This window comes from Panthera uncia, unplaced genomic scaffold, assembly GCF_023721935.1.
Source record: "Panthera uncia isolate 11264 unplaced genomic scaffold, Puncia_PCG_1.0 HiC_scaffold_1520, whole genome shotgun sequence".
Taxonomy (NCBI): Eukaryota; Metazoa; Chordata; class Mammalia; order Carnivora; family Felidae; genus Panthera; species Panthera uncia.
In genome coordinates, this window is record NW_026058163.1 from 1 (window position 1) to 10,273 (window position 10,273).

General features: G+C 56.2%; 1 protein-coding gene across 1 annotated transcript; it reads right to left on the reverse strand.

The window, feature by feature from the left end:
- Positions 1 to 611: 611 nt before the first annotated feature.
- On the reverse strand, positions 612 to 9,688 carry LOC125917139 (leucine-rich repeat-containing protein 43-like; the record flags this gene model as incomplete). The annotated part of the gene is made up of 7 exons (XM_049623404.1): positions 9,582 to 9,688; positions 8,017 to 8,277; positions 6,896 to 7,006; positions 4,650 to 4,789; positions 2,275 to 2,513; positions 1,461 to 1,648; positions 612 to 850 (listed from the first exon to the last, which is right to left on the reverse strand). Coding segments are annotated over exons 1-7 (1,271 nt in total), but the record flags the coding sequence as incomplete, so codon positions are not given.
- Positions 9,689 to 10,273: the final 585 nt, after the last annotated feature.

The window sequence follows — 10,273 nt, forward strand, 5'->3', positions numbered from 1 at the left end:
AGCCCATGTTGGCATAATAATAGCAATTATTATTATTATTATTATTAAATAAACCCAAATCAGGCTCAATGTTTTGAAATTAGTTACAAAAATCAGTTAATAGAGCTTCAATATCTAATGAGAAGTGACCCTAAAAATTCTTCATCAAAAGGTTCTTCATCAGATAAGACAACACCTGTGGGGGCTGTGAGGCCAGAGGGGCCTCAGGAGGGTAAGGAAGAGCCTGCTGCTCAGGCTGCAAGATCCACACCAGGGGTCGGACGCCAGGATACGTTCCACGTATCAAGAAGTTAAACTGAAAAGATTCTCAACTCTGAGGGCTAAAACGGAAAGTGCTGTCCTCTCGGGTGACTAAGAAATGCCCGCGTGCGCGACACCTGGCGGCGGGACTCCTGGCGGCGGAAAGGCGATGCAGCCCTGCCGGGCGGAGGGAAGGAAGCGCGGGGGGTGGGGCTCGGAGTGCCGGACACCGACGCGGCCGCACCCGCACAGCCGGGAGCGCGGCCTCGGGCCCGTCCCGCGCGGCCCGGGGGCGGCGGGCAGGGTGGGGGGGGGGTGCCCTGCTGTTGGACGAGGAAGGGGCTCCCGCAGGGCAGGGTCTCCGTCCTCACCCTGGGGAGGGGCAGAGCCGGGGGTCTCTTCGCGGCCGCAGCTCGGCCAGCTCTTCCGCGGAGTCGGCCACCCCGGGCAAGGGCGCCGACCCGCCCGACACGAGCGAATCCTCGCGCTCTTCCGACTGGGCGGACAGCCCGGACTCCGCAGAGTCCTCGTGCTCTTCGAAGACCTCTTCGGGAACGTCCTCCGGAATGTCCTCGGACAGCTGTTCGGCGCTGGGCGAGGGCATGACGATCTGCGGGAGAGACCACACCCCCGCCCGGCCGCGGTGTTCAGGGTTCTCAGGGCGCGCAGCGCGCGTGTGCGTGAACGGGTGTCCGCGGGAACAGGTGTCCGCGCCACGGTGAACTTGCGGAGCCAGCGAACACACAGACTGGGGCAGGAAGGTTTTTTTAATGCCCCTTCTCAGAGAACTGCCTTAGGGGTAAGAAGAGTAACAATTTCTGCAGAAGCTGGGGTGACCTCCGTTGCTCCTGGCCGAATGACACCCTGAGGTCTGCTTCCGAAGGGAAGGGTGATGCAGTAGGGGAGAAGTATGCCCGGGGAGCAACCAACCTGGTTGTAAACGCTGTTTCCTTGTGAGGCCGTTGGCTCATATTCAAGGGCAAAGGAAGGAGGTGAAAGAAAGGAGGTTCGAGAAAGGGGCTGAACGAGCCTCTTCCCTTCTCGGAGGAGGGTGTGAATCAGAAAGCTCCCTGTGAAGGGGTTTCCTGGGCCCCAAGAAGCTGAGAAGCTGTTCGGCCTGCGCAGGACACCCTGCGGACCCCAGTGCAGCCCAGCCCTCCCTCCCCCCCCCACCCCCAGTTCCGGGGGGGGAGGGGGGCAAGAGCCCCCGGATCACACACCTCTGCCAGGACACCACCATATTCACTTTCTTCTCCTTCTTCCTCTTCTACAAAATCGTAGGTCACATAATAGCTGTAAGTGATAAAAGGGCCTTGGGGCCCTGGTTCCGGGTCTAAGACAGAGGTGTCCTGAACCCCCTTGACATTTCCAATGGTCACCACGAGCTGTGCCTGACGTGCCAAGAGGTCTGCAAGGGAGAATGGGTAGGAGTGAGGGGGACGGCAGGGGAGCCGGATTCTTGCCTTCTCTCCACTCAGTGGGGAGCCTCAGAGTTTGCAGACTTGGGTTCAAATCCCAGTTCGGCCAAGTTCCAACAGCGGTTTGGGGGTAAGTCCCTTTTTGCTAAGACACCCCCCTTAAGCCTTGTTTTCTGGGTCTGTATAATGGGAACGGTAGTAGCTGCTTTACAGGATGGTTACAGATGAAGAGTACATGTTATCTTAGCACGAGCCTGGCTCACAGTAGGAGCCTGGCTCACAGTAGGCGTAGCTATTATCACCATCTTGACCTTGAGCAACCTCTGATGCAGCTTGTGGCATGGGCCACAAGGGGGTGATCTCAAACCGCCACAAAAGTAAAGAAGTTGATTTAAAGAATGTTTCCTGTTTGCCTCCTTACTGCTTCTGTCCCCAAATCCCAATCACAGGAATCAAAAGTCTGGGACAGAACTCGGACCGAGAAGGTGAGCTACGCCTGATTAGGGTGTGGGTCAACTGGGGAGCTGCAGGGACAGGCCACTAGTTCGATGGTGGCAGCAGAGGCTCGAGGTGTCAGATGCCGGCCCCTCCCCACTGGGCACATCAGCTCCCTCACCCCCACTGCGGCCGAGCCCCCGGAACTGATGCTTCTCGCTGGGAGACACGGTGATGTCGTCCAGCACGCAGAGCTGGGACAGGCTGTCAATGGTGAAGCCTCGGTAGTAGGGCAGCAGGGCCAGCGGGTTCCCCTGAAGCACCAGCAGCCTCAGGCGGCTGAGGGTGCTGAGGCTGGCCATCATGCCCTGCAGGTCCGTCAGGTCGTTGAAGCTCAGGTCCAGAGAGACGAGGTTGGGCCTAGAAGGGAAGCAGGACCATCCGGGGGTCCAGAGGCAGGGTGAGCGAAGGGATGGGGACGTGTGCCCGGCCTGCCCTGCTCAACACCCGCCGGCACCCCGCATCCAGAACAGACAGAAGGCCTGTGCTGAGGGCAGGTTAGGAATTTCCGCCCACCCTCGACTCCCAAGTCAGGCGCCCTTGACTCAAGTTAGCCACCCTGTTGGGAAGCGCTTCTTGGTTCTACCCCCCCCCCCCCCCCACGACACTGCCATCCTCGCTGCGACACAGAGATGGCCCTCGTCACATCCCGCCTCCACTGACTTCCATTTACACCGGTCTTTTCTTCTTGGTCCCTCCCACAGATCCTGACACAGTGTTGTGCCACTAGAAGGTTCTCAACAAAGACGGACAGACTGGCAAGGAAGACGGATGGAAGCCTCATGGGGAGGGGCGGTGAGTAGGGGTAAGAGAGGGAGGTGGATATGGGGATCTGGGATGAGGGTGCCTGAAACTTGAGGGGGTTAGAAGCCGGAGGATGCCCTCCAAAGCCCGGCTGGCTCATGGTCACAGGAAGCCACGTGATTCCTTTCTCGGGGCACATGAGTGACGAACATGCCAGTGAGGACAAAGGAGGCACCCTGCATGCCAGTCTGGAGAAGAGGGCCGCACAGGGGGCAGGGGTGGTTCCCCGATGCGAACACTAGAAAGCAAACTGGTTTCAGCTCTGAGAGCAGCCGCGAGAGAAGCTCGAGGGGCGCCTCATCAGCACTTTGCTGTACCCCGGGCCTCCAGCTGGCCGAGCTCAGCCACGTCCCCCCCCTTCTGCTCTCCTTTGGCAGCCTGTCCCGCCCGTGATGTTGGCTAGCCAGTCAACGGGAAATACCCGAGAACATTTCATGGGGACCAGCACACGGACCGTATCCCGTGTCAGCCTTCTTCAAGAAGACTGAGAACACATCAGCAAAATCGGTCCACGAAAAGGGGGCCCTCCGTTTAATTTCAAAGCAGTGAAAATCAAAGGTTTCACATACATGTTTTTATGAAAGCCACACTTGGCATTAAGCAGGTTACCTATGTTTAGAATAAGTATGTTTTCCAAATTAAAAAAATCAGAACACCCGGTACCCTGTCCACGGTCTGAAATCAGCCATCACAGAAGTCTAACATGTACGCCTCCCTCCCGGCAGCCGCCGTCACTGGAAGAAAGAGGTGCAGAAGCACACGCGGCCAAGACTGTGTAGAGAGAGCTTGGCAAGAGTGGGAGAGAGAGGAGGAAGAAGGAAACTATGGCCAGAGTCGGGCACGTTCCAAGAGCACGTACAGTTGGGCCACCTGAGATCGTTCTCCAGGTTACCTAGAAAAGCAGGGAAGTGATGCTGGCCTACGTCCTCTGCCCCTTCCGGGCTGTGAACCTAAGCCCATGGCTGCCCAGGACGCTGAAACCCTGGGAATCCTCACAGCACACCCCGAAAGCTTCCTCTGACGGCCTTTCACAGGTCGCCTCGGGTCCCCGCAGAGTCCTCAGACCCAGGGTCTTGTCTCCCACCGCTCACTCCCCAAGGAGACAAGTCACGGCAGGAGTGGTCTGTAGGGCAGCTGGGGGCGATTTTGCACGGCACGCACTGGGCACTATCTACAAACACTTTGGTGGTTACAACTGGGGCAGGGGTGCTACTGGCATCTAGTGGGTGGAGGCCAGGGGTGCCGCTCAACTTCCTGTGTGCGCAAGACAGCCCCACCACCGACAGGTTCCCACTCCAGTGCTGGCAGTGCCCAAGTCAAGAAACCCTGCTCTAAAAGCATCATAGCAAAAGGTTTGCTTTTGCTTCCTGCTATTTGTAATCCTTCCCTGGGCTTCGGTGGAAATGTTTGCTTATTTAGTTAGAGAAATAAATCCTAGGACTGGAGCTGGCAGCCAACCAGCAGTTATTATAGAAAAGAGCAAAGTTAAAAAAGAAAATAAAAGAGCAAAGCTAAAAAGGGAAGGGGAGGAAAGGGAAGGGAAGGGAAGACAAGAAAAAAAAAAAAAAAGAAAGAAAAGAGAGCAAAGCAGAGTCCATCAAGGTACCAGGGTGCAATCATCCAAACCTAACACTAAGCCCTTCTCTCTCTCTCTTTCTCTCTCTCTCTCTCTGTCTGGGACTCTGGAGTTACCAGTGGTTGGAGGTGACATAGAGACTTTCCAGGGGGCCCAGAAGCTTGTTGTGACCCAACCCCAAGTGCTGGAGTCGCGGGGGCGGGGCAGCGCACAGACACTCCATGCTGCGGATCTCGTTGCCATAGAGCTCCAGCACCTGAGAGAGGCAGAAAGAATGGTGCCTGTGAGCCCCAGTCCCTCCATCCTTCCTTCCCTTCTCCCTCCCTCCCGCTGTCCCTCCTCCTCCCTCCCTCCTCCCTGAGAAACGGGGAGGACTGCGAAGCATTCAAGCCAGGCCACCCGGTGTCCATCCGGACTCATTTTAAAATAGGGGAAAAAAGGGGCACCTGGTGGCTGGGTCCGTTGAGCGTCCGACTTCAGCTCAGGTCATGATCTCACGGTTACTGAGTTCCAGCCCCGCGTGGGGCTCTGTGCTGACCGCTCAGAGCCTGGAGCCTGCTTTGGATTCTGTGTCTCCCTCTTTCTCTGCCCCTCCCCCTCTTGTGCGGTCTCTCTCAAAAATAAATGAACATTAATTTTTGTTTAATATGGAATAATATTTCTATAGCAGGTGTTGGAAACTTCCTTTTCCTTTTGTGAAGAAAACTTTAAAATTTGGCACAGGACGGGGGGTAACATAGCATTTTGGCAATTGCTCAACCCACAGCAACCTGTCACTGGGAAAGCTAAAGGGCCCCTGGCTGGAGTAAGGGATGGACTTGAGGAGAACAGAGCATTCTTGCACTTCTGCTCCAAGGTCTCACCTGGGTTCTTCCGAAGCCTGGCACTGAGCCATATTTCTGAGTCCCTTTTGCCACTACATCTACTAATTTCCACATTTAATTTAAAATGGAGAGCACTTGGGGGAACCTGGGTGGCTCAGTCAGCTAAGCATCCAACTCGGTTTCAGCTGAGGCCATGATCTCACAGTTTGTGAGTTCAAGCCCCGCATCGGGCTCTGCACTGACAGCACAGAGCCCACTTGGGATTCTGTTTCCCTCTCTCTCTGCCCCTCCCCTGCTCATTCTCTATCTCAAAATAAATAAAAATAAAAACTTAAGCCTGGAATAGCATTTATTTATTTATTTATTTATTTATTTATTTATTTATTTAGAGAGCATGACCTGTGCATGACCTCGGGAGGGGCAGAGAGAGAGGGAGAGACAATCTCGAGCAGGCTCCACGCTTAGCGCACAGCCTGATGGGGGGCTTGATCTCATGACCGTGAGATCATGACCTGAGACAAAATCAAGAGTTGGACGTTTAACTGACTGAGCCATTCTGGTGCTCCTGGTTTCTTTTTAAATGATTATTTTTATGGTGGCAAAATATACATAATTTGTCATGTTACCTATTTTTCTTTTTTCTTTATTTTTTTATTTTAGAGACTGTGCACATGAGCAGGGGAGGGGGTGGGGGGAGGGATAGAGAGAGAGGGAGAAAGGGAGAGAGAGAGAGAGAGAGGGAGAGAATCTTCAGCAGGCTCCAAGTTCAGCATGGAGCCCAACACGGGGCTAGATCCCTCAACCCTGGGATCATGACCTGAGCTGAGATCAAGAGTCAGGAGGCTCAAACGACTGAGCCACCCAGGCGCCCCCATTTTACCTACTTTTAAGTGTACAATTCAGTGGCATTAAGTTCACTCACATTGTAGTGCAGCTGTCACCGCTACCTACTTCTGAAATTTTTCATCACCCCAGACAGACTGTACCCCATTAAGCAACAACTCCACATCGCCCTCACCCCTGCCCCAGTAACCTCTAATCTACTCCCTGTCTCCGTGGAATTGCCTCTTCTAGATATTTCACGCAAGCGGAATCAGCTAACATGTGACCTCTCGTGTCGGGACTCTTGTTCTCAGCATCACGTGTTCAAGGTTCGTCCATGTCCCAGCACGAATCGTTCCTGTTTATGACTGAAGAATATCCCACCACGTGGAGGGACCACATTTTGTTTGCCCTTTCTCGGCTGCTGGACATCTGGGTTGTCTCCACCTTTCAGCTGTCGTGAGGAGTGCTGCCGTGAACACGGGCCAGCAAGAATCTCAGTCCCTGCCTTCACTTCTCTGGGGCGTACACCCAGACACGGAACGGCAGGGTCCTATGGAGATTCTACTTTTTCGGAACCTGGCCTCCCTCTCCAAAGCCTGGGGCCGGTCCTTGGCATCCAGCCACACTGGCCAAACCTTCTGTGGGGAGGGCAGGGGCAGGGCCTCTGGGCAGAGCCAACTCGAAGACCCTAAATGGAGTCTGAGCTCTTTTACCTTGAGAGTTGGGGGCAGGTTGACAGCCTCGATCTCCTGGATTTGATTAGCACTCAGTACCAACTCTTCAAGATTTAGAAATTTCAGGAGGTCTTTATCCACCAAGCTCACCTGGAAGGGAAGGAAAGGAAGTTGAGCGCTCTTGCGGGTGAGGCAGCTTTGGAGCAGAAACAGGGTCCACGGGAGGCCACCGACAGGAGGCCACTTGCCTCCTGAGGGAGTCACCTCGAACACACCAACCCCTTTCGTCTCCCCTACCGACCCTCTTACAGCCTCTCCTGCACATTCCACCAGGATCCCAGGGCTCCGCCTCCGCAGTGACCTCTCAGCCCCCGCCTCACTCCCCCGAGGCGCTGTACAGCTACCAGCCCAGTGTCCCGTGTCCCCAGTTGGGACTGTGTGCTCCCAAGGGCAGGGATCCCATGTTCTGTGCTGTCTACCCCTGAGGCCTTAAGGAATCACGAGTTTACACACCGCAGGATCAGACCGGAAGTTCAGAGGCCTATCTGTGAACCTTCAGTTCTCTGTGGCCTCAAAGGCATCAGGGCCCTTCCTGGCGACTGTGCCAGTGTGCCCAGGATCGAGGCGTTCCCGGGACACTTTCAGCGCTGATGCCCGAAAGTCCCAGGAAAACTGACAGGAGTTGTTCCCGCCCCTCCCACCTGGTACTGTGTAGATCCACAGTTTCTCTGGGAAAGGGGAAGCCAATGTAGGGAGGCTGAGTTTGCAGATTGGGGCTCTGTTATCGGTAGAGGCAAAGAAGGCTTCTCAGTAACAGAAATTAATACAGTACCATGCCAACCCTCCCCAACCCCGGGCCCCCACAGTTTAAATTAAGTAAAACCGACACAGACACTTCAAAGGTCTCTCCGAGGACCCAGGAGCCCCAAGTCAGAAGTCAGCTGTAGAAAACACACCTGGATTCCCCGGGGGGCGGGGGGGGGGGGGGGGGGGGAAAAAGACACGAAAAAAAGGAGCAGCTGGCCCTGGCAGGTGGAGGCGCTGGTGAAGTTAATTAGGCCCGAGCTACCTCCGCATCCTTCCTTCTACTCACCACCTAGGTCTCACCACTAAGCTCTTTAAGGGGCATGGCCTCCTTGACATCAACTTCTGGCACTCACCTGCTTGTCCACCACTCGTAGGGACCTGAAGTAGGAGTAGAAGAAGGTGTCCTTGAGCATCAGGGGATTCTGGATGGCCAGTTCTCTCAGAAAACGGTCCTCTGCACTGGAGCCCTCCAGCAGAGCCCAGGGGGAGTGGGGGCTGCGGACCAGGCCCAACAGGGCCTCCACCGTCTCCTCCCCGGGGCTCACGGCCTCCTCGTCTCTGGGGATCAGCTCCCTCCATGTTCGCCAAGTTCGAGGAAGAAAACGTGACTTATTCTGCAGCGGTGGAGGTGGAGAAGTTCGCTACTCGTGACTCAGCCCTCTCAAGGATTCGAGACTCCCCCAAAAGAGTAGATGGTAAGATAGGACCGTCAGGGATCAAGAGTTTAGAAGTTTAAGCAGTGAGTAATCAATACCTCCGACTGATCATCAGCCATGGATAGAACTACAAAGAACTGCATTCCTGCCTTTAGGAATTTACTCGAGCTGGGAACCCTGAAGAAGCAGGTGAAAGCAACCTAACAGTTAAGAAGGATTTATGTACTAAAAGCTAGAGGCGCAAAAGGCAATCTGGGGGATGTATTAACCAAGGAATGGCTTTCGAGGAAGAAGTACCGTGGCTGAAAAGGTGAATTCAGAATTTAGAGGCCACAGCGGACGGGGAAAGGTCGGGTCCCAGAGCTGACTTTCTCCCAGCCCTTCCCCCAGGAGAACTCCTGGAGACATCGGTGAAACCCAACAGCGCCTTGCACAGTAGACACTCAACAGTGTTTGTTGAGGAGACAAATCCATTAGTTCCTTGATCGGTGCCTTGGTTTTCTCCTCTCTGAAAATGGGCACACAGACCTCCCCTTAGCCCCTACCAGTGTGGCGGGCCTCAGCTTCCCAGCAAGCAGGAGGGGAACATTCCAGACCCTCAAGATATTCCAGGGCACATCCTGGGGGCTGCAGGTTCTCAATGGCCTGCTCCTCATCCCCACCAGGAGCACTAGCTGATGGGGGTGGGGTGCGGGCAGACGCACCCGCTCCGGCCGGCAAGAGCCACGACTTGCACCCCAGGGAGAAGCTTTAGAAGGGAAGTGTTTCCGGCCTCAGAGACAAGGAGCCAGGAGAGGAGGGAGGGAGCCGCTTCTCCCCCAGACCCACCGGCCTCTGGAGGCAGCAGAACCGGGCCTGCTCAGGACCACGCCTTCTGCGCCCTGGGGCACCTGAGGGTTGAGAAGCTCTGGGCCCAGGCAAAAACTTTCCAACTCAAAGGGAGCCTGGTGTTTCTAACAGAGAAGCCCTACCCCCCTCCCCCTCCCCGGTCAGCCCGCCGGGCTCAGGTCTAGGCGGGGTCCCGCCCTCCTCTGCGGGTCAGGCCCGCGGGGTGGGGGAGAGTGGGGGGGGGGGGAGAGCTCTCCCATCGGCCCCTGCGGCGTCCCAGCCCCCACCCCAGCTCAGGACGCTCCCTAAACGCCCAGATCCAAACCTCCCCTCAGGCTTCTCCGGATCCGCCAAAGCCTGTGCCGGCGGCCCGGGCCCCTCGGCGCCGCAGATCCCCGCGTCCCTCCTCCGGCCGCCCCCGCCGGCGCCCGCACCCAGCTGCCGGTGCCGCACGGGAAGTCGCGAAGACACAACTGCCTCAGGTGCTCCCGGACCGCGGCGCTCACGGTCCCGCCGGGCGTCTCCATGCCCGCGCGGCCGCCTCGCCTGGCCGGTTGCTAGGCAACCGCCGGGACACGCGTGCGCGCCCACCGGGGCCGGGCGCGCGATCCTCCCGGCGGGGGCGCGCGGCACGCAGGCGCTCCAGGTGAACACAAGACCAGCCGGTGTCTGCGGACTCTTCCCTGCCGGCCGGGAAACCGAGACCCTGACTCAGGCGGGGACGACCTGGGTTTTTGATTCTGACCCTTTTGCGCCCGCAGCTGTGAAATGGGACAATAGTACACTTCCCACCACCACCAGGGGCCATAACTGCTGTAGCTCCTAGCAGGCGCTTCCCACCTGAGAAAAGTGCTGATTATCGTTCCCATGTGACAGATCTAGGAAAGAGAAACGAGCCCAAGGTCAAACAGTCTCAAGATAAACCAGTGGATTCCAATGTGGATCGCTTTAACCCCTGAGTCCGGGGTTTTAAATCACTGTCTACATATATAACCGTTTTAGCACCAAGACCCCGTTATAGACGGAAGCAAGCTTGCACATCATCTCTCCATCCTAAGTAACCAGCATCTAGCCTACTGCTACCCAAACAGTAAGGGCTCCCGGGCACACGTTTGAGAAACAAATG